Genomic DNA, 24,055 nt, shown 5'->3' on the forward strand with positions numbered 1-24,055 from the left:
GCAAGAGTCTCCTCCAGCACCAGGACTGAGATATTTCTTTTTTCCCTCTTGCACAAGACCTGTCCTCTGTCGTCCCCTTCTTCTTGTGCCCTCCATCTTTCCCAACATCAGGGTCTTTTCCAGACAGTCTTCTCTTCTCATGAGGTGGCCAAAGTATTGGAGCCTCAGCTTCACGATCTGTCCTTTCAGTGAGCACTCAGGGCTGCTTTCCTTCAGAATGGATCGCTTTGATCTTCTTGCAGTCCATGGGACTCTCAAGAGTCTCCTCCAGCACCAGAATTCAAAAGCATCCATTCTTTGGCGATCAGCCTTCTTTATGGTCCAGCTCTCACTTCCATACATCACTACTGGGAAAACCATGGCTTGTATATAGCTTGTATAAGCTAGGTGCTAATAATAATAATAATAATAATAATAATAATAATAATAATAATTTATTTATATCCTGCCCTCCCCAGCCGAAGCTGGGCTCAGAGCAGCTAACAACAATAAAAGCATTCTAAAATCAATTCATTCTAAAATCAATTAAAAATCAAGTTAATGGCAACCATTGGGCTAGAGTTCTATCAGGATTACCAAAGGAGGGGGTCAGGCTGTGCCTTAGCCAAAGGCCTGGTGGAACAGCTCGGCTTTGCAGGCCCTGTGGAAAGATGTCATGTCCTTAAACCAGGGGTACAGTCACCAAAACAGAATGCCTGGCAACCATTTTTTGGGTCAAGTGGCACAAAAGTAGCATTTTTCAATGGGACTTTTTGGTTCCTGAAATACCTTCTGATTGTGCAGACAAAACAGGATTCTACAGGATGCGGAATTAGTGTGTGAAAACAGTCCAGAAGTTTTTAATGCCTGATGTTTTAATTCTGTTGGGAGCCACCCAGAGTAGCTGGGGAAACCGGGGTATAAATTTTTTATTATTATTATTATTATTATTATTATTATTATTATTATTATTACTACTCAAGGATCCCCAGGCATGCACCTCTACATAGGTGCCATCCTGACACCCAGGCATCTTCACTTGGTCGCAAGCAGTCAACTGCCAGGTACAAATGCGCCTGGTGAATTTCGAACGCTGTACTGTGGGTTCGGTTCCAGACCACTGCAAGTTAGCAAATATCGGAATAAAGCGAGCCACAACATTTTTATTTGTTGCTTTCCCACTGAATATAAAAAGTTAGGTAAAGGGACCCCAGACCGTTAGGTCCACTTGCGAATGACTCTGGGGTTGCGGTGCTCATCTCGCTTTACTGGCCGAGGGAGCCGGCGTACAGCTTCCAGGTCATGTGGCCAGCAGGACTAAGCCGCTTCTGGCCAACCAGAGCAGCGCACGGAAACGCCCTTTACCTTCCCGCCAGAGCGGTACCTATTTATCTACTTGCACTTAGACGTGCTTTCGAACTGTTAGGTTGGCAGGAGCAGGGACCGAGCAACGGGAGCTCACCCCGTCGCGGTGATTCGAACCGCCGACCTTCGGATCGGCAAGTCCTAGGCTCTGTGGTTTAACCCACAGCGCCACCTGCATTTACACTATACTGTAGTCGATTAAGCCAGGCTCGTTTGGCTGCAGGGACGGAAAACTTCAGTCTATAAGACTAAGTTTTCTTTACTGAAATATAATGTTAAAAGGTGGCATAGCCTTATACACAGGGGCAATCTCTCCTCATTTTCTTAATCCTGAGCCCCCCAAAATAGTCTTATACAAGGGGGCATGTTATAACACGGAAAAATACGGTCATTGCGTCCGTTCTTGGACATGCCTCAGGAGTCCAATGGCTTCCAAGGCACGTTTCTCCATTTTCTCAATGGATTTGACATTTTCTCCCCTTATGGCTTTGATCTATAGGCTACCACTAAAACGAGACTGCATTTTAAGCTGCATTTTAACCTGTATTCTAATTTATATTTTAATCAACTGCTTGTTTGTTTGGGTTTTTTAAAAAATGTTTTTACTGTATTTATATTCAGTGTTGGCCGGGGAGGGCGGGGTATAAATAAAAAATTGTTATTATTATTATTTATTATTATTATTCTGCAGACCATCCATTGAGCCTCGTTGTCGAATGTTTCAGAAGTCGAACAGTCTTCCGGATTGGATTACGTTTGACAACCGAGGCGCCACTGTAGAAGTGTGGGAACCCTAAGACAGCTGCAGCCCCCTCCAACATGGCGACAGAAGAAAGCCCGGTGCAGAGTTTAGGCAGGGGGCCACCAGAGAGGCGCATCTTTCGCAGCACTTTCAAGGGGGGCCCTCCGATTGGGGGGGGGTCTGCCCCGAGGAAGAGGATGCTGTGAGCACCAGAAGCCCCCAGAAGACTCCTACCTGCCTCCTCCCGCTCGTTGACTTCGAAGCAGCTCCAGAACTCTTTCTCCTTCATGACGATTTTCCGCCGGTCCAAGATTTCGAAGGTTAGCTCTTCCGCAGTCATGGTGGCCGGGATCTGGAGGCGGAGAGGGGTGTGTGTGTGAATGAAGGACCTTCCAGAGATGATACGATACGATAATCTTTATTGTCATTGTCCCATACAGAACAATGAAATTGAAAAATCTACATCAGACATTCAAAAACCAACAAGCCTGCTATCCCAGCCTGGTTAGCCCCCTAAAAACTCTGATACCCCATTTTTAAATACAATATACTCCCATAGAGACTGAGTTTAAAACTAAAATCGCATTTGGATAGGAACTGTTTCTCAGATGGCTAGTCCTGGTCTTTATAACTGATACGGAAGGGGGGGGCATGTCTTCTTCACCCCTTCCGCCGGTCACCAGAGGGTCTGAGGCGATGACCACTAGGGCACCCAGCCCCATATGGACCCCTCAGCCCCCACACTGTTACACAAGCACCACACTTAACTCCGAACCCCATAAATAAGATTGCCTTTCTCCTTTCCCTACGTCCATTCGCTAGAATAAATAGACCGGGCGAAAATAAGCCCAAACCGCCTTATGTCTCCCTTTCGCTATACCCGCTGTATTGTTTCCATTAGTAGACCGTGTATACAGACATTTTGTATCTCTTGAATGGGTGCGTTCTACCCAATCAGAACCATGCATTAGTCTTTGCAGAGCTAGCTCAGCGAGCCCCCGCACGCCTCATTTAACCTCTTGACAAGCTGCTGACGGCTCCCCGCTGGGAGAACAATGGAATCAAAACTTGTGAACCCATAAAAGTGTGAAATCGCACTACAATGTATCTATTTTGTTTCCGATCTCAATTATCAATATAAAATGGACTAAAATCTAAATTCGTATAAAATCAACCACAACTCCGATTTTCTTGCTTCTGGTGCCAATCGGCTCAGTTTCTCTAGGACTCCATGACACCTCACCTGTCTTCCATAATCCCTCAAGCAAAGTGTCACGTACTCTCAGGAAGAGTCTAATCCTATCAAATCACTCTGCCAAGCCTTTCCTCCGGGCAATGCCAGGTGGCAGACTATGCATACATGGACCATTGTCTTCTCATCACCGGTACTCAGGATGTGCTTATCTGCACATATCTCCAGCTCTACATATTCCCCCCTCCCTCCTCCATATGTTAATCCTGTGTAACCCAACCTCTTCTTGATGTATTCATGATGTAATTTGTGTAACCCAACCTCTCCTTAATGTATTCATGATGTAACTGGGATGTATTTTGCACTGTATTCTGGGACATGGAGGAAGTTTCAAAAGTTCATGTCACCCCTTTCTCGCTGTTCAATCTCGCCTTGAACCTGTTGCGCAATAAACTTGGATCTTCTGCAGCTTGCTCCTGTCTCCGGCTGAGCTCATTTTCCTCCGCAGGGACCCGCGGACTTAGTCCGACGAGCTGCGTGGCAGAGCAGCCTCGCACCCAGATTTTACCATAACAATAACCCTGTACCTTCTTCCAGAAGGCAGAAGCTGAAAGAGATCATTTCTGGGGTGCGCACTATCCTGCGCTATCTCTGCAGCTTTCTTATGGCACCTGGAAGCATCGATTTTATCATTAAAGATTTTATCAATAAAGATTATCGTATCGTGTTCATGTTTTTATACTGTATTTTATGCTGCTTTTACAATTAAGTGTTTAAATTTGTTGTTAGCTGCCCTGAGCCTGGTTTTTGAACAAGGAAGGACGGGGTATAAATAAATTTTGTTGTTGTTGTTATTTTCTCTCGTTTCCCATCTTTGCCAACACACAGCCAACGTCCCGCCACTATCTCCCCCCACGGCTTGCCAAGAGAGGCCGGTTTCTCTCCCACCAGAGATACCAGCCACCAGTTGGCTCTGCCTCCTCCCCGCGTGACCGAACCCTTCCCGGGTCTCCTCCCTGACCCTCCCTCCACGCACCTTGATGTGCTGCTCTGCTTCCGTCTTCTTCTCCTCCAGGTACACCGTGCAGATGAAGTCTCCGGCTTGCTGGGTGGAGAAGGAAGCCAGGTCAAAAAGGCAGAAGGTCCCGGGCATTCCAGGCGCTGACTACAACTCCCAGCAGCCCTAGAAGCCAGGGGTGATGGGAGCTGGAGTCCAGAACATATATTTAGAAGGACGGAGGATTGCTGCCGAGAATGAAAGCTCCGGGCAAAGGCCTTAAACTGGAAGTTGCATTGAAAACAACCTTAGAAGTTGCATTTAATTTCCTGTCCCCATCTTCATCCAGAAGATCAAGTGTGGTACCAGCAGTTGAGGAGGGTTTTGCCAGGCTGCCTCCAGCTCCCCATCAACACAACTGCCTGGACGCAGGGTCTGGAGGCGGCTGGAGGATGGATGGCAGCTAACAGATTGAGGCTGAATCCTGACAAGACAGAAGTACTGTTTTTGGGGGACAGGGGGCAGGTGGGTATGGAGGACTTCCTGGTCCTGAATGGGGTAACCGTGCCCCTGAAGGACCAGGTGCGCAGCCTGGGAGTCATTTTGGACTCACTGCTGTCCATGGAGGCGCAGGTCAATTCTGTGTCCAGGGCAGCTGTCTACCAGTTCCATCTGGTACGCAGGATGAGACCCTCCCTGCCTGCAGACCGTCTGGCCAGAGTAGTGCATGCTCTGGTTATCTCCCGCTTGGACTCCTGCCATGCGCTGTACGTGGGGCTACCTTTGAAGGTGACCTGGAAACTACAACTAATCCAGAATGCAGCAGCTAGACTGGTGACTGGGAGCGGCCACCAAGACCATGTAACACCGGTCTTGAAAGACCTACACTGGCTCCCAGTATGTTTCCAAGCACAATTCAAAGTGTTGGTGCTGACCTTGAAAGCCCTAAACGGCCTCGGTCCAGTAGACCTGAAGGAGCGTCTCCACCTCCATCGTTCAGCCCGGACACTGAGATCCAGCTCCGAGGGCCTTCAGGTGGTTCCCTCGCTGCAAGAACCCAAGTTACAGGGAACCGGGCAGAGGGCCTTCTCGGTAGTGGCGCCCGCCCTGTGGAATGCCCTCCCATCAGATGTCAAAGAGATAAAAAACTACCTGACTTTTAGAGGACATCTGAAGGCAGCCCTGTTATTGTATTTTAATATTTTGTTGGAAGCAGCCCAGAGTGGCTGTGGAAAATCAGCCAGATGGGCGGGGTATAAATTATAAAATGATTATTATCAAGATTGGTGCAGAGAAGGAGAAAAGGAGGGCAGCCTTGTTATTCTGCCTCTGCTCCCCCGCCAGGCCGGCTGCCGGCCGAACCCTAGCCCTGCCCCATCTCACCTGCGTCGCACTAGAAGAACCAGCCTCACGCATCTTCATGATGGCCGTGATCTCCTCCTGCTGCTTCCTCATCTCCTCCTCGTCCACCTGCCGAGCATTTGAGGAAGAGAGAGAAGACTAAAGAGGAGAAACCAAGCCGCGGGGGGGGGGGGGGGAGGCCAAGGCTTCGCTTCTGCCAGAAACGAAAGTCAGTGTCATAACGTTGCAATGGGGGTCCATGAAAACAGCGGCGGCAGTTTCTGGTGAGAAAGGAAACACAGGCCTGGTTCTTCCCCCAACACATTTCAAGCAAACCTCTTGTTCACGGGCAATCCATTGCCTTTGCAGCGCAGAGAGAAGAAACTTCTGCTCCGCTGCAGCAAAACAGGTGAGGATATAGTTCCGTTCCACCTTAAAAGGGAACAGGCATGACTGTTGTGTCACATGTCTGTTTACTTCCAGCACAGTCTCGCTGGGAACTTCTGTTTATAGAATCATAGAGTTGGAAGAGACCACAAGGGCCATCGAGTCGAATGCCCTGCCAAGCAGGAAACACCATCAGAGCACTCCTGACATATGGTTGTCAAGCCTCTGCTTAAAGACCTCCAAAGAAGGAGACTCCACCACACTCCTTGGCAGCAAATTCCACTGTCAAACAGCTCTTACTGTCAGGAAGTTCTTCCTAATGTTTAGGTGGAATCTTCTTTCTTGTAGTTTGGATCCATTGCTCCGTGAGAGCCAGTGTGGTGTAGTGGTTAAGAGCGGTAGTCACGTAATCTGGGTAACCGGGTTCGCGTCTCCGCTCCTCCACATGCAGCTGCTGGGTGACCTTGGGCCAGTCACAGTCTCTCAGCCCCACTCACCTCACAGAGTGTTTGTTGTGGGGGAGGAAGGGAAAGGAGAATGTTAGCCGCTTTGAGACTCCTTAAAGGGAGTGAAAGGCGAGATATCAAATCCAAACTCTTCTTCTTCTTCTTCTTCTCTGGAGCAGCAGAAAACAACCTTTCTCCCTCCTCTAGGTGACATCCTTTTATATATTTCAACATGGCTATCATATCACCCCTTAACCTCCTCTTCTCCAGGCTAAACATGCCCAGCTCCCTTAGCCGTTCCTCATAAGGCATCGTTTCCAGGCCTTTGACCATTTTGGTTGCCCTCCTATGGACACGTTCCAGTTTGTCAGTGTCCTTCTTGAACTGTGGTGCCCAGAACTGGACACAGTACTCCAGGTGAGGTCTGACCAGAGCAGAATACAGTGGCACTATAACTTCCCTTGATCTAGATGCTATACTCCTATTGATGCAGCCCAGAATTGCATTGGCTTTTTTAGCTGCCGCGTCACACTGTTGGCTCATGTTAAGTTTGTGGTCAACCAAGACTCCTAGATCCTTTTCACATGTACTGCTCTCAAGCCAGGTGTCACCCATCTTGTATTTGTGCCTCTCTATTTGTTTGTATATAGCTTTTGCATTGCTGCTGTTTTGCTGGAGATGAAGGGAAGCAGACATGTTTTCCTTTGTTCCTGAACTATGCTGAATAAAATGCTGCACATTATGCTTACACATTTCTCTATCCGCCTCTTCTGCTGTGAGAAGATTTATTCACTCTGCTGATAGAGCATGCACGGGTCTCTAAGCATATCTGAGGCTCGTGTCGCTGATTGATGCTGTTCCAAGGGAGACCGGTGATTGTCCGGCTGCCAGCCAGTGGTTGGAGCCAGCTGGGGGCCTGCCGAATGCCCCCATCTCCCCAGCAGTATCCCAACAAAACATGCCTCTCCCACATCGGACTCTCCAACCGCTTGGCTTCGCCCCCAATGACACACTTTTCTGTTGTCTCTTGAGGCAGAAGCAAAGGGGGAAGCACTTGAGAGCTCAGCTGGTACCTTCCAGAGCGTTGGGCAAGAAACCTCTTTGCATTTAAGGCGAGGCACTCAACCCCCTCAGGACCAGAGCAAGAATAGGAGCTGGGTGACCTGCCTTGGCCTTGGGGCTTGAGAGGGGGAGCATGTCCTAAGAATGTGAGGGGGACCCCCTGAAGTTGACCAAAGGCCCCCTAAGCCTGTGCCCCCCTGTGAGATTCATTCAAACTATGGGTTCCATTCATTCAAACTATGGGTTCCATTCATTCAAACTATGGGTTCCATTCATTCAAACTATGGGTTCCATTCATTCAAACTATTTTTCGCTCCATAAGACACACTTTTTTCCTCCTAAAAAGTAAGGGGAAATGTCTGTGCGTCTTATGCAATGAATGTGTGGTCCCTGGAGCCAAATTGCCCAGGGGTGAAAAGCAGATTGTGCTTTTTTTTTTTTTTTAGAAAGAGGGAAGGGGTTATTGAAACGAAGCCACTGAGCAGCTGATCGGCAAGCGATCAGGAAGGAGATAAGGGACGCTAGCAATAAAGGAGGCTGCTTGGGAGGGGGAGGTAAAAGCACATGGATCCTCAGGATTTTTGCATTGGGTCACCCAAAATTCACCATCAGATCACATAGCATGTCCATGGCAATAGCCTGCACCAAAAAAAGCATGCATCCACTGTTTCGTGGGGCCGCAATGGCGCAAAAACATGGTTACAAAGCAAGGATCCACATGGATTCTCAGGATTTTTGCATTGGGCTACCCCAAACTCACCGTCAAATCACATATCATGTCTGTGGCCACAGCATGAACCACAAAAATCATACATCCACTGTTTCATTCAGAATATTTTTTTTCCTTGTTTTCCTCCTCTAAAAACTATGGTCTTATGGTCAGGTGTGTCTTATGGAGCGAAAAATATGGTATGTGTTCCTTTGAGATTCATTCAAACTATGTGATTCATCCAAACTACGTGATTCATTCAAACTACAGTGGTACCTCTGGTTACGGATTTAATTCGTTTTCGGGTGCCATGAGCACCCTGAAAAATCCGTAGCTAGAGACACTGCTTCTGCGCATGCGCGCAATACGATAGAGCACTTCTGCACATGCGCGAGGGGCAAAACCCAGAAGTAAACACTTTCGGGTTTGCTGCGGCCGTAACCTGAAGATTCCGTACACCTGGGAGTTACGCAACACGATTACGCAACTATGGATGCTTTAGCTAAGATTCTTGCCTTGCAGGGGGTGGGTCTAGAGGACCTCTGAGGTTCCTTTCAACTCTACGATTCTATGATTCTACGACTATGCGCTGTGTGAAGAAGGACTTTCTTTTACCGATCCTGAGTCTTCCAGGATTCCCTGCCGGGTGCTCTTCCTCCAAGCAGGATATTGCCCACCCTGGGGAGACCTCTGTGCCTCCTCCCGTCCCAGTCCTGCCAAGTGACAGGCGGGGGGGGGGCGGATGTCCCACCGGCAGCCCGACCCTGCTCCAGCCTGGCCCCCCTCCCACCCCAGAGGGCGAGGTGTCTCCCCCCCCCCCCCAGCCAAACATACGCTGAAAATGTCCACGTAGCAGCGTATGAGGTCCTCCACCACGCGCCCCGCCTTGTAGTCCTTGCCGTCCGTCTGGAAGAGTGTCGGCCCAAAGACAATGGCCAGGTTGTGTGTGGTCATCTGGTTCATGTCCGAGAAGCACTGGACCCTGAGAGGGAGGCAAAGCAGCCGCTGGGAAACGGGGGGGGGCCTCCGTCCAGCGAGAGAGAAGAGCCTCAAAGGGGCTGTCCCTGTAAGGGGGGGGGACGCCTTAGGCTAGGGGGTGGGAATATCTATCGATTTATTGTGTAATTTATTTTATTTTATTTTATTATTTATTTTTTATTCTATTATTCATTTATTTGAAGTACAGTGGTGCCTCGCAAGACGAAAGGAATCCGTTCCGCGAGTCTCTTCGTCTAGCGGTTTTTTCGTCTTGCGAAGCAACCCCATTTAGCGGCTATTAGCGGCTATTAAAGGCTTAAGGGATTAGCGGATTAGCTGCTAAAAGGCTATTAGCAGCTTAGGGCCTTAGAAAAAGGGGGTGGGGAGCGAAAAAAAAATCGCAAGAATCGCAAGACATTTTCGTCTTGTGAAGCAAGCCCATAGGGAAATTCGTCCTGCGAAGCGCATTGAAAAATGGAAAACTCTTTCGTCTAGCGGGTTTTTCATCTTGCGAGGCATTCGTCTTGCGGGGCACCACTGTATTTATTTATATTAATATTTATTTATTTGGAGGATTTATTTAGTTCATTACTTGTTTGTTTGTTTGTTTGTTTGTAGGGCTTTTTTCTTTTATTATTTGTTTATCCGGGGGGGGGGTACTTACTTTATTATTTATGCAACTTACTTGACTTATTATTTAGTTATTTTTTCGGACCATATGTTTGGTTGGTTTGTTGTTTATTTGTTTGTTTGTTTGTTTGTTTGTGTGATTTGTTTATTGAAGGGGTAATTTATCTTAATATTTATTTGCAGGCAGGGCCCTCCTCGTCCCACCCCCACCCCCATTTACATGCGATCAATATGTGCGTGAGACGACCCGGAAACATCATAAAGAAGTCCCTGAAACGTCTCTAAAATGGCAGAACAGGGGCAGACTGGGGTGTTTGCAGGCTTTTTCAACGGGTTTCAATTCTACATGTTTTCACTTATGAGCATGGTACCTCAGAATGTAACCCCTGTGTAAATATGGGGGGGGGGCTGCCTGTATTTATTTGCAGGGCTTGTCCCACACTCTTCAGCCAAAAAGACCCCCAGATCCGCTTAACTTCTTTTTCAAAAAAAAAATTAAAAACAACAACACCCACGACACACAAGGGGAAAGGGATGGGGAGGGAAGAGGAAAAAGCAAAACTCAGGTGCCCATTTCCAACTTATTGCTCCTATAATGACCAGCTGGCCCAGTTCAGGGGCAGGAACCTCCAGCAAAGTGTGAAATGGGCCGCCTGCGTCCTTTTTCTCCTGCTGACGTAGCCGGATGGAATGGCTTCCCCCGGGTGACAACCGAGGGGGGAATGATGTCTGACTGACATCCGTCAGAGGCAGACCTGGGTGTGGCAACCTAGATGACTCTTGGCTTTGCTCCCTTGCAGCCACCCACCCACCGGGGACCTCTGCGTCCAAGCACCCCTCTCTGGCCAACTAGAGGGCGCAGAGGCAGGTCCAGCCAAGGTGGGTGGCCTAGGCGGAAGGGTGGCCTGAGACCTGCGACGCCCTTCTCACCTGTACAGGTGATTGATGAGCGCTTTCACCGTGGCTCTGTTGACGGCGGGGAGGCTGCTGAGGAGCTTCCGATAGCGGCCGACCTTCTCCTTGTCGTCTTCGATGGCTGGAAGGGCGAGTGAGACGCAAATAAGAAATCAAGGTGGAAACTCGTAATAAAAGAATGGAAATGGCTTATTGAATATTTACAGGTAAATTGTACACAGGTAAGAGCATTGGTGGGATTCTTGTAATAACCTGCAGTTTTATAAGAGTATACAGTGGACCCTCTGGATAAGAACTTAATTCGTTCTGGGGGTCTGTTCGCACCCCACAAATTATGTAAATAAAGGTGCGCTTCTGTGCATGCGGCAAAATCGGAAAGTATACACTTCCGGTTTGCCATGGCCGTAACCTGAAGATTCCCTATCCAGAGGGATACGTAATTACAGGTACGACTGTATATTTAAAGTAGATGAATGAAGGAGCAAATTAAGTTAACTTGGATATGCAGAAGATACAGTGGTGCCTCGCAAGACGAAAAGAATCCGTTCCACGAGTCTCTTCGTCTTGCGGTTTTTTTCGTCTTGCGAAGCAAGCCCATTAGCGGTTTAGCGGATTAGCGCTATTAGCGGCTTAGCAGGCTTAGCGGATCAGCTGATAAGCGGCTTAGCGGATCAGCTGATAAGCGGCTTAGCGGATCAGCTGTTAAGCGGCTTAGCGGATCAGCTGATAAGCGGCTTAGCGGATCAGCTGATAAGCGGCTTAGCGCCTTGGGGAAAAGGGGGGGGGGAGGAAAAAAACCCCGCAGGAACTCGCAAGACATTTTCGTCTTTCGAAGCAAGCCCATAGGAAATTCGTTTTGCGAAGCACCTCCAAAACGGAAAACCCTTTCGTCTAGCGGGTTTTCCGTCTTGCGAGGCATTCGTCTTGCGGGGCACCACTGTATTAAAAATAAATTGAAGGAACAGCAGAAAGAGGGGTGGGGAAGGAAGTCAAGTTTTGGAATGTGAAAATGATTGTAAAATTATTGCAATGTAAAAACCTGAAAAGCATGCATAAAATTTAAAAGAGAGAGAAATGCAAAGCCATGAACAGGAGTCTGGCAGGGACAGAGATGTTACGGCGAGCATCCCCAACATTGTGCTGGAAGGGAGCAGTGGTGTTTTGGGATGGAAAATCTCTGCGAAGGAACATCCTTCAAGACCAGCTCCGTTCAGGCAGGGCAGGAAAACCTGGAGCCAGGAACAGCTCCAGATGCAGAAGGCACCTAGCCAGAGCCAAGCTCCAGCCAGCTCCCTTCTCTGATATCCCGCCCAAGCCTGAATTGATGAACACCAACATCCTCCATAGGAAACTGTGCCCAATAGCAGTGAGTGGTGTGGGAGCAGCCGGTATAAAGGATGCAGCTACACATCACAGAAGCACAGAATTGTAGAGTTGGAAGGGACCCCAAAGGGTCATCTAGTCCAACCCCCTCCAACGGATGAATCTTTTGCCCAATGTGAGACTCGAACTCATGACCCTGCAGTTAACAGTCGCATGCTCTACCAACTGAGCTGCAAGACTGCTGTTTCTCCCAGGCCTTGAAAGATCGCCTGATTCTGCATTCCAGGCAAGATAAATCAACTGACTGTAACCTACAGCATATAGCTGGATTTCATCATCATAGAACGGTAGACTACAGCGGTGACTCGCAAGACGAAAAGAATCCGTTCCGCGAGTCTTTTCGTCTTGTGGTTTTTTTGTCTTGCGAAGCAAGCCCATTGGCGGATTAGCGCTATTAGCGCTATTGACAGTTTAAGGGCTAAAAACGGCTTTTTAAGGCTTAAGGGATTAGCGGTTTTGCTGCTAAAATGCTTTTAGCAGCTTAGCGCTTCAGAAAAAGGGGTTTTGGAGCGGGGGGAAAATTCAAATTTTTCGTCAATTTTCGTCTTGCGAAGCAAGCCCATAGGGAAATTCGTCTTGCGAAGCGCCTCTGCAAACGGAAAACCCTTTCGTCTTGCGGGTTTTCCGTCTTGCGATGCATTCGTCTTGCGGGGCACCACTGTATATAGTCCGTATAGTTAAAGCTCTGGTTTTCCCAGTAGTGATGTATGGAAGTGACAGCTGGACCCTAAAGAAGGCTGATCGCTAAAGAATGAATGCTTTTGAATAATGGTGCTTGAAGAGACTCTCTTGAGAGTCCCATGGACTGCAAGAAGATCAAACCTCTCCATTCTGAAGGAAATCAGCCCTGAGTGCTCACTGGAAGGACAGATCCTGAACCTGAGGCTCCAAGACTTTGGCCACCTCATGAGAAGAGAAGACTCCCTGGAAAAGACCCTGATGTTGGGAAAGATTGAGGGCACAAGGAGAAGGGGATGACAGAGGACGAGATGGTTGGGCAGTGTTCTCGAAGCTACCAGCATGAGTTTGACCAAACTGCAGGAGGCAGTGGAAGACAGGAGTGCCTGGCGTGCTCTGGTCCAGGGGGTCACGAAGAGTCAGACACGACTAAACGACTAAACAACAGCAACAACAAAAGCAAGCTCTTCTTATGTGTGTGGTTTATAGCAATAAAACATAAAAGCCAGACAATAAAAACCATTAACCAGGGCAAAAGGGTTAAAAACAGACTCTGAGTTCTGGCCAGAATGTCCCCGATAGCCTAACCTGAGTTTCAGGTGTCCCACATCTGAGAAAGCAAAGTAGTATAATTAATTTTCAAATGTACATTTTCAGTCCTGTTGCAATAAAACAACAACCAGCAGGGGGCGCAAAAGTGATCTGTCTGTGCCTTATTATTCCCATGAGAAGTCAGAGATCCCAGGATTTAAGAAAGCAGGAGGGGCGTTTTTTCATAGCTAGAAAGCACCCTGAGCTGTTTCCAAGAGAAATAACTCTGGCTCCAAAAATAGGTGTGTGTTTCTTTAAGGAGGGACCGGCTGCTCTGAGATGCAGCATGCGCTTTGAGCATTAAAAACTTTACCAACAGAGTCTGGGAGCATCAAGAACACCATTTCCCAGGCAACGAGGGTCTACGTCGGAGGAACTGGTTGCCCTGAAGTTGCCTGGCTCACCTCTGCCCTTTGCAAGGGTAAGATGGCATCAGTCTGAAGGAGCGTCTCCACCCCCATCGTCCAGCCTGGACACTGAGGTCCGGCTCCGAGGACCTTCCGGTGGTTCCCTCCCTGAGAGAAGTGAGGTTACAGGGAACCAAACAGAGGGTCTTCTTGGTGGTGGCACCCGCCCTGTGGAATGCTCTCCCACCAGATGTCAAAGAGAACAACAACTACCAGACTTTTAGAAGACATCTGAAGGCAGCCCTGTTCAGGGAAGCTTTTAATGTTTGATGCATTACTGTATTTTAATATTGTTGGAAGCCACCCAGAGTCTCTCGGGAAACCCAGCCAGATGGGCGGGGTATAAATAATAAATTATCATTATTATTATTATATTATAAGATGGGGGGACTGACAAGAAAGGGCTGGTGAAGTCATCCAACATTATTGGAAAAGCTGTCTAAGGACCCAAAAACCTCCGAGCTCAGTAAGAATATAAGAAAATGTTGCTGGATCTGGTGAGTGACCCACACAGGCCAGAATCCTGTTCTCACAGGGGCCAAGCAGAGATCCTATAGGGAAACCCACAAGCAGGATTCGAACCCAAGGCCCCCTTTCTGTGACTCCCAGCAACTGGGATTCAGGAGCATTGCTGGCTCTCGACATCGGAAGGGAAACATAGCCATCGCGGCTAGTAGCCGTCAATAGAATGGTAGAGCTGGAAGGGACCCTCAGCGGTCATCTAGTCCAACCCCATGCGATGCAGCTGTGCTACACGGGGCTCAAACCTGCCACCTTGGCGTTATCAGCACCGTGCTCCAACCAACCGAGCCATCTCCCTCCGTGGATTTACCCAGTCCTCTCTAAAAGCCACCCAAGTTCATTACAGGTGAGGATATTAATAGACAAGATGTTAAATTCTTTTTATATGCAACGACAGCGGCAAGAGTCTTGTTAGCCCAGAAATGGAAGCAAGAAGAAATTCCGACGAAAGAAGAACGGCAGACAAAATTAATGGACTATGCAGAATTAGATAAAATGACAGGAAGGATTCGAAACCTGCAGGACCAGAGATTTACAGAAGATTGGAAGAAGTATATGAATTACCGCATTTTTTGCTCTATAAGGCTCACTTTTCCCCTCCTAAAAAGTAAGGGGAGATGTGTGTGCGTCTTATAGAGCGAATGCAGGCTGCGCAGCTATCCCAGAAGCCAGAACAGCAAGAGGGATTGCTGCTTTCCTCTTGCTGTTCTGGCTTCTGAGATTCAGAATATTTTTTCCCCTTGTTTTCCTCCTCCAAAAACTAGGTGCGTCTTGTGGTCTGGTGCGTCTTATAGAGCGAAAAATACGGTATTTGAAGAGCAACTGCAATCAACAAATTATGCTACTAGGACTACAAGAAGTTTTGTAAGGAGAAATATATGGAATATTGCAAAGCAGATAAAGAATAGAAATATTAGTTATGAGATTTAAATGTAATAGTGAAAGTAAGAAATGTATATTAAGTGAATAGATTGGAAAATTTTCAGATGTGATTGATGGAAGTCAAAAAAAGCTGTATAAGGTATTGTTGAAAATGATATGTTAAAAATCTAATAAAAATGTATATAAATAAAAAATAAAAGCTGCCCAGGTTGGTGGCTGTCGCTGTCTCCTGTGGCAGGAGGTTCTGCAGTTTAACAACGGAGCGGCGCTTCTGTGGCTGCCGTGTTGATGTCAACGAGGTTCAAGGTGCAGGCAGGTGAATCTGGGAGAGAAGGCCATCGTGCGCCAACCTTTACCTGTTGCCTTCAGCCAGGCCGGGGAGGAATCTTTGGTGAAGAGCCCGTCTTCCACATCCCGGAAGAATCTCTTGAGGGTGTTGGCCACGTCGTCCACCTGGTGCTCCCCTTCCTTGAGCCGGACCCTGCGGGCATCCTTGCGGAGGATCTCCAAGAGGCCCGTCGTCTTGGAGTTCTGTCCGCTCTTCCGATAGATTCCTTCCGAGGTCAGTCCTGGGGGAATAATAATAATAATAATAATTGCTGTCTGATGCTAGAGAGAGGGAGGGAGCCATGTTGCAGTGCTCCGTGTGTGTTTATATGTAAATAAAGTAGATTAGCCAAAATGCTGAGTTGCTGAGGTCTGTTACACAAGCTGCGAAGACCCTGCGGATCCCTAAGTGTGCCGATGTCTGTTGGCAACGGTCGCTGTCATGTTCGGGCTAAAAAAAGCTTTGAAGCTCCCGAACGATCAACTGATGGTTAAGACCAGTGAAAGGCAATTATGGAGTTGCGGCGCTTCCAGGCCAAGGGAGTCGGCATTTGCCCACAGACAGCTTTCTGGGTCATGTGGCCAGCAAGGAGCTCATGGTGGAACACACAGGTCTTTCCCCAACACACTCCAAATTCACCCTCACAACAACCCTGTGAGGTAGATTAGGCTGAGAATGGGGGACTGGCCCAAGGTCGCCTAGTAGGATTCAAGACTGAGTTCCCCGGCACACAAACCCAACGTACCGCACTGCGTGATATAATCGATGCATCGGTCCACAATGATGGGCACATCTGTGTCTGTGAGCTGCTGTTCGGACAAGGTATCTCCCGAGCTTCCAGCTGCCTTTTGGATGGCGTTGACCCAACCCAGGAAGTCCAGTTTCCTCTCACCTTGGATGTAGAGCGTCCTGGGGGAGATACGTCAGAAACCGGGTGTGAAAGATGTATAAAAAGATTCCCTTCATTTTTCAGGTGGTGCGAGAGGCGCGGTCCCACCGTGTCCCGAATTCTCGCGCCACCCAGAGCGCTGCTGAAATTTGACAGCCCAAACTCCACCACTGGGCTGGACCACGTGATCTCTGCAGGTCTTTTATCGTTTCTATTTTATTTCATTTAATACCCGGCATGTTCTGCTAGGCTGCAAAGGAATCATCAGCTGTTTCAACGTACTTTGGAAGTCGCCTGGATTTTGGCAGGGCAGGATGCAAAACATTTCATAACAAATGTGCAAAAGGAAATAACGTGGGGAGCGGAGGAACCAGAGGATCTGGTAACATAAGGCTTGCTTTCCAATTTTCATCCCATCCCAGGTTCCGTCCCATCCCACCCCGCCAAAAAAAACCATTTACCTTCTCCTCTCCACCAGCACGAGAACTTCATTGTCTCCCTGGATGGCTGCAAGGCAAAAACCGGCATTAATGCTTAGGGATGCAACCTGCCGTTGGTTTGAATGGTGTCAGGGACTGGAAAGAAGACTCCACATGGGCATGAGATTTCACCCCTCCCATATCCAAGAATCTCCTGAGGAGTCTGCTGATTCTGCAGAGAGGAGGAGCTGTGTTCTGCTCTCTACTTATTCTGCTCCAGCACCACATCAAAGAGTCGGTCAGTGAGTCAGTCAGTGTGTCGGGGAGAGAGAGAGATTGAGTGTTAGAGATCGTGTGTATAGATAAGGTTGCTGCTAAGAGCAGCTGCAGACACTCAGTGCGGTTCAGCATTCTTTATGCTTAGACCTCATTTAGCTCTGTATATAGTTGTGTATTATAGTTGTAGATAGAATAAAGAAGATATTTTACAGAGCTGCTCTCCGAGTCATTTATGCTCTGCTATACTCTGCTATACTCTGCTGTGCGACGACTGTCATCTTGTGGAAGTGAATCCGGTGCTCACAACCCTAAGCTGTGAGTCCACAGCACTTAGACCTGTTCCTGTGCTGAAGGTGGTCTCTGGAAGTGCTACCCCAGCTCGCCTAGCCCAGTCGGGGCCGAAGTGGATGAGTCCAGTGAATGGCACTGGCTCAAGAGCGATGCTGACAGGGCATTGGGAGAAGTGGGCTTGGAAGATGTGGGGCTCGGTGATGCAGAGGAACCTGTGACAGCCAGGAGGAGAGGGTCAGAGGTAGGCGACGCTGGAGGGCTGCAGAGCAAAGAACAGGTGCAAGAGGAAGAGAGAGGTCAGGCTGGTGGAGAGTCAAGAGTCCATTGTAGTGTGGAGAGTGTATTAACTTATGGTCTGTGTGTGTGGTTTGGGAGCTGCACTGTCAGGGGAAAAACAATGCTGTCCAGGGTTGTAAAGACTGCGGAGAGAATAACTGGGTGCACTCTTCCCACCTTGGATCAAATCTATGCTTCCAGGTGCCATAAGAAAGCTGCAGAGATAGCGCAGGATAGTGCGCACCCTGGAAGTGATACATGATGGGATGGAGAACAGCCTTTAATGTCCTAATCAGTTAGTTGGAAGGAAGTGATAGTGCCGGGTACCTTCTTTGATGTTGGACATTGTTTTCAGAGAGTGAGGCATTGGGAGGGTGTGGCTAATGAATAATCTGTACAAAGGTAAAGGTAAAGGACCCCTGGACTGTTAAGTCCAGTCAAAGGCGACTCTGGGGTTGTGGCGCTCATCTCGCTTTACTGGCCAAGGGAGCCGGCGTTTGTCCGCAGACAGCTTCCGGGTCATGTGGCCAGCAGGACTAAACCGCTTCTGGTGCAATGGGACACCGTGACCGAAACCAGAAATGCCCCCAATCCATAACAAACGCTACAATTCCACACACACACCCCTAAAATTTTCTGTTTTAGAATTTAAAATACTCATTTTACATCCTTAAGGTATCAGTGACTTCCCCTGTCCACCCTGTGGAACGCCCTCCCATCAGATGTCAAGAAAATAAACAACTATCAGACTTTTAGAAGACACCTGAAGGTAGCCCTGTTTAGGGAAGCTTTTAATGTGTGATGTTTTATTGTGTTTTTAATATTCTGTTGGCGGGCGCTCAGAGTGGCAGGGGAACCCAGCCAGGTGGGTGGGGTAATAATAATAATAATAATAATAATAATATGTGCCTTTTCTCAACATGTAAGTGTGCTTTGGACAATAAAGAGTTTGTTCCTCCCTTGAGGCATTCCTTGCCAATCTGGGGCCCACCAGATGTCTTGGACTACAACTCCCAGCGCCAGCACAGCTGCCCGATGCCGTAGGAAGATGGCAGCACTGCTGTGTCGGACACGGCGGGTGATGGCAGTTGCAGTCTAAAATATCTTGAAGGCCTCAGGTAGGGGAAAGCCAGTTTAGAGGGTTGGAAAGTCAATGGGCTTCGGTTGGCAAGGGAGTGGGGGACCCCTGCTCCCCATGAGAAAAATCAACAATCATTTAAGACAGGGGTCAGCAAACTTTTTCAGCAGGGAGCCAGTCCACTGTCCCTCAGATCTTGTGGGAGACCGGACTATATTTTGAGGGGGGAAATGAAGAAATTCCGATGCCCCACAAATAACCCAGAGATGCATTTTAAATAAAAGGACACATTCTACCCATGTAAAAACACACTGATTCCCAGACCGTCCACAGGCCAGATTGAGAAGGCGATTGGGCTGCATCCGGCCCCCGGGACTTAGGTTACCTACCCATTGGTTAAGACTTTCAAAATGTGAAAAGAACAAGAGCAAAGAGATTAAACGGGGTGTCAGGGTCGAAACCCCAACCGGAACCTTCTTCTTCCGAAGATTGGAAGAAATTTAAAGATTATTTACAGAAACACTGCAAAATTAATGAATGTTAGAATGATGCTGGATTGAACTTAAGTGGGGGGTTTTTAGCAGCAATGTTAAGGAATGTGTAAAAATGGATTGTTAATGGGTCACAATTTAAAGCTAATATATTAAGATAAAAGATTAAGATAAAGTTAAAGAGGGAAAGGATTTGCTGAATTAACCAACTGAACTGGAATACAAGAAGGGGAGGTGTGAGGAGGTCAGGGAAACAAGTAAATGAAAGGAAAGATACAGAAATACTGATTTGTTTTTAACTGTTTTTATTTTGTATTTTATTTTATTTTAATTATTTATTTATTTATTTATTTATTCTAATTTTTGTAATGTGTTGAAAAGTCAATAAATATCTTTTTTTTTAAAAAAAGAAAGAAACCCCAACCGGAAAATGCTTTCAGCCCCAAAGGGGACAGCGAAGGCACCTGCGTGGTATCAATAGGCAGGGAGTTCCAGAGTGGATAACTGGGTTCTTACAAATCTGGAAACTGTCTCCCATTAACGCAGTTCGGTGGGCACATGTGGGGCACAGATAACTCCTGGTTGAGAGCACCCAGCGAGGTATATTAGGGGAAAGGACGACTGGGTGGAGATGGACTGCTTAGAGGATTTGTTCTGCCCAAGAGGAGGGGGTTCTGCTGGGGTCCCTGGGAAAGTCTGGCACCCTGGCATTTCCCTGCCCGCCTGCCCCCGGGTACTCACAGAGCTCCTGCAGCTTCCTCAGGTGCACGGCCTCCTCCTTCTCGCTGCCTTCCAGGTAGGCGTAGAGGGTGCCCTGCGCCAGCGCAAACCAGCCCTCCTTGGCCCGCTCCAGGTTCAGGCCGCCTTTGTACTGCAGCCGCCCGAGGCGCTCAAAGTCGTGGGAAAGCAAGCCGTCAGCCCCCGGGGGGACGAAGGACTGGAAGGAAACGCAACCGGCAGGCAAAGTGAAAAAGAACACCACCTTTTGGGAACAGGTGATAGTCAAACGAAGCAGGAACTGGAATACAGCGGACGCTCAGGTTGCAAACATGATCCGTGCGCGATGCACGTTCACAACCTGCAGCAGTGTGTCTGTACATGGATTGCAGTTCGGCGCTTCTGCACAAAGCGTGATTTAGCGCTTCTGCGCATGTGTGACCGCCGAAACCCAGCACATCTGTAACCCTAAAAAATGCAACCTGAAGCAAATTCCACCCCCCTGCCAGCTGTGCGGTTGGTTCTATTGCATTTCCATTGCCAATTAATTTTGTTTGTCTTTCAAAAAAAAATTTAACCAATTCACATGAAATTTAATACAGTGGTGCCTTGGTTCTCAAACTTAGTCTGTTCTGGAAGTCCGTTCCAAAACTAAAGCGTTCCAAAACCAAGGTGTGCTTTCCCATAGAAAGGAATGCGGTCCAGACTTTTAAAAACAACCCCTAAAACATGAATTTTACTATCTAACAAGACCATTGATCCATAAAATGAAAGCAATAATCAATATACTGCAGTCACACCATCAGTCAATCAATCAATCAATTGGTAGCTGAACTGAGTTCCACACAGTCATAAAAACAAAACGCAAGGAGTCACAAAAACGCTGTAACCCAGGTATGACTGTATGTGCAGCCAATGAAAAATGAGGAAGGGGGGTGGGAATTAATGATATGGGAAGAGAAATATTATAGAAGGGGCCTGGGAAGTCAACTTTTAAACTAGTACAGTGGTGCCTTGGTTCCCAAACGCCAAAAACCTGGAAGTAAGTGTTCCAGTTTTTAAACCGTTTTCGGAAGCCAAACGTCCAATGCAGCTGTCGGCTATTGTTTCCGGGGCACTTGCACCAATCAGAAGCTTTGCTTGGTTTTCAAACATTTCAGAAGTCAAATGGACTTCCAGAATGGATTAAGTTTGGCACTTTTGTTTTTGCTATTTATTTTGCGCTTTTGTGGCTTTTTCGGTTAATTTGTTTCTGTGACTGTGTGGAACCCACTTCAGCTACTGATTGATTGACTGTGTGACTGCAGAAATGGATAAAAGCCCCCCATCCAAACAATAACTATCATCAGTGCAGGTAAGAATTTTTTTTAATTTTTTTTTTATCATCTACTGTCTTATTTATTTTATAGTACAGTACATTGATTATTGCTTTCATTTTACGGGTCAATGGTCTCGTTAGATACACTTCCGATCTGAGTGCCACACTTTCATTTTGAGTGTTACGTTGATCTGTCTGTTTTTGCTATTTATTTTACGTTTTTGTGACTCCTTGCGTTTTGTTTTTATGACTGTGTGGAACTCAGTTCAGCTACCAATTGATTGATTGATTGACTGGTGGTGTGACTGCAGTATATTGATTATTGCTTTCATTTTATGGATCAATGGTCTTGTTAGATAGTAAAATTCATGTTAAATTGCTGTTTTAGGGGTTGTTTTTAAAAGTCTGGACCGCATGACTTTCTATGGGAAAGCGTGCCTTGGTTTTGGAACGCTTTGGTTTTGGAATGGACTTCCAGAACAGACTAAGTTTGAGAACCAAGGCACCACTGTATTAAATTTCATGTGAATCGGTTAATTTTTTTTTGAAAGACAAACAAAATTAATTGGCAATGGAAATGCAACAGAACCAACCGCACAGCTGGCAGGGGGGTGGAATTCGCTCTTCAAGACCCACATTGTGGCGCAGGAAGGGAGCATTGCAGAGGGGTGCTTTCTAGCCCAACCCCAGAAGATGCCAAGCCCCCACAAGCCGGGATTCGAGTTTCCCAGAGCTGGAGAAGTACCTGCCGGACGCTCTCACCTTTCCGATGCATTTGACCCACTCCCGGATGGCCTCTGGACAGTCCAGCCCAAAGAGGTAGAGCCTCTCCGCTTCTATATAGACCTCGAAAGTGCAGGCAAACCTGCGGCAAAAGACAGGGAGGAAACGTCAGGGAGAGGAGGAGGTGAATTGGGGAAAGTCCTTCTCCCTCTCGTGTAATGCTAGAACTGGGCGGCATCCGAGGAAGCTGAACGCGGGGAAGATTCGGGACAAATAATTTTTCCTTTTTCACGCAGCACAGAGTTAAACTGCGGAACTCCCTGCCACAGTAGGCAGGGATGGCCACCAAACCTAGACGGCTTTAAAAGAGGATTGGACAAATTCTTGCAGGAGGAGAGGGATAGTGATGGCTACTCCACGGTCGGGAACAGGAATGCTTCTGGGTCCCAGTTGCTGGAAACCACCAGAGGGGAGAGTTGGTTTTGGGTTCGGATCCTGCTTGCAGGCTTCGCACAATAGGCACCTGGTCAGCCACTGGGAGAAGAGGATTCTGGCTTTAGGCGACCACTGAGTAATATGGGCCGATGCCTTGATATGTTTCTTGCCCCCGGCAAATTCTGAAAATTAATTAGGACAGATGCCCTCCACTTAATTGGAGAAGGATCCAGCCCACATTTGATGCACGTGACTTCCCCCCAAGGTCCTGGGAAACATAGTTTGCCAATGTTTTTTTTTATGATGGTGTCATTTTACTACTGTGAGATGTGAAACACAAGAGCAGTCAAGTACAACATTCCTAGAGTGAACATGTTTGCACATGAGGAGGAATGTTTGTCCAGCCAGCAGCTAAACTTCCAGTTTCCTTCTGGGCTGGGACAGACTTCCTCTGCATGTGACTAGAGGTGGGCGTGGCCTCACCTGTGCAGGTAACGACAAAAGCACAGGGCAGGGCAGCCATCTCTCTCTCTCTTTGACTACATGCATCGAAGAAGCAACATCTGATTAGCCAAAGATGCTCTCTTGTCTTCCAGCCAAGACAGGATAAAGGGACTGTCTCCTTATGAGATAGTTTCCAGGTATATGTTACTTTTCTAATCTAAGTCTGCCTTCTGGGATCCAATTGTGAACAGAATGATGTGTGAGTAAACCTTTTTATACTTTTATAGAAGACTGTGTAGTGTCTTATCTTTTATGAGGGAATAAGGGGGAAATACCAGAACAGTTATTATAGAGGCTTTAGCAAGCCTGAGCAAACGCATCCGCTGCAAGTTTAAAAAGGGGAATGTTACTCTGCTAAATTATGAAACTTGTTAACACAAGTTGGAAAGGCTATAATCAAAAATATATATCCTCTCCTGCATCCCTGAACATTCCCACAACTACCTGCATTTCAAGGGATCATTTTTATATGGATTCTGTTCCGTTACAGTTTAATTGCTTCTTAGCTACGATCCTTTATATGCTTTCGACCTTTTGCATTTTATCTGTCTCATTTGGTGGAAGCCCGTCGGGGGGGGAAAGGCAGGGCATAAATTAAACGGATGATTGTAATGGTAATAATAATTACGGTCAGTTTCATTACTTAGGACCCCACTTCCTCAGTAGGGTGATGAACCAAGCATCCTACGCTGGGGGTACCCCTAAATCCCACCCCCCCAATGCACAAAGGGGGCAGCCCTGCTCACCCGTGGGCCTCCGGGGGGTTATTCACCAGGCAGGCCACCTCCTGCATCCGGATCTCTCCGTTTGGCACGGTGCTGGTGTTGCTGTCGTAGTAGCTGAAGATGCCCTCGTGGAGCCGGCACCAGCGGCGGCTGAACTCTAAGTGGGGAAGGAGTCAAGCGTTAGCCAAAAGAGCGGAGAAAGGGAGAGGCACAGCTCAGCTCAGGGAGAGAACAAGACCCATCGCTGGAGCACACTTCGAGGCAATGCAAGGGACGGTCCCTTATGGGTGGCTTCCAACACAATATTAAAATACAGTGGTGCCTCGCAAGACGAAATTAATTCGTTCCATGAGTCTCTTCGTCTAGCGGTTTTTTC

At 47.6% G+C, this 24,055-nt stretch overlaps 2 protein-coding genes across 20 annotated transcripts in view; one reads left to right on the forward strand and one right to left on the reverse strand.

The window, feature by feature from the left end:
- The window catches only part of LOC310676834 (tigger transposable element-derived protein 1-like), a gene marked incomplete at its 3' end in the record, with an annotated part of 1,439,559 nt that overhangs the window by 77,680 nt on the left and 1,337,824 nt on the right, over window positions 1–24,055 (forward strand). The gene's annotated exons all lie outside the window — the stretch shown is intronic.
- ARAP1 (ArfGAP with RhoGAP domain, ankyrin repeat and PH domain 1) overlaps window positions 1–24,055 on the reverse strand; it is a 156,110-nt gene that overhangs the window by 14,979 nt on the left and 117,076 nt on the right. For all 19 annotated transcript variants that reach the window (XR_014510164.1, XR_014510165.1, XM_083436072.1 and 16 more), the window contains 11 exons: window positions 23,701–23,836; window positions 22,055–22,157; window positions 19,999–20,194; window positions 16,885–16,930; window positions 16,280–16,443; window positions 15,563–15,775; window positions 10,759–10,864; window positions 9,055–9,202; window positions 5,659–5,745; window positions 4,315–4,383; window positions 2,321–2,438 (listed from right to left, as the gene is read on the reverse strand). Coding sequence is in view for 17 of the 19 variants with exons in the window: in XM_083436072.1 (XP_083292198.1) it covers window positions 2,321–2,438; window positions 4,315–4,383; window positions 5,659–5,745; window positions 9,055–9,202; window positions 10,759–10,864; window positions 15,563–15,775; window positions 16,280–16,443; window positions 16,885–16,930; window positions 19,999–20,194; window positions 22,055–22,157; window positions 23,701–23,836 (1,386 nt within the window). In the remaining 2 variants the exon portion in view is untranslated. The remainder of the gene's footprint in view (window positions 1–2,320; window positions 2,439–4,314; window positions 4,384–5,658; window positions 5,746–9,054; window positions 9,203–10,758; window positions 10,865–15,562; window positions 15,776–16,279; window positions 16,444–16,884; window positions 16,931–19,998; window positions 20,195–22,054; window positions 22,158–23,700; window positions 23,837–24,055) is intronic.

Source organism: Podarcis tiliguerta (assembly GCF_965153285.1).
Source record: "Podarcis tiliguerta genome assembly, chromosome: 4".
In the NCBI taxonomy this organism is placed as follows: Eukaryota; Metazoa; Chordata; class Lepidosauria; order Squamata; family Lacertidae; genus Podarcis; species Podarcis tiliguerta.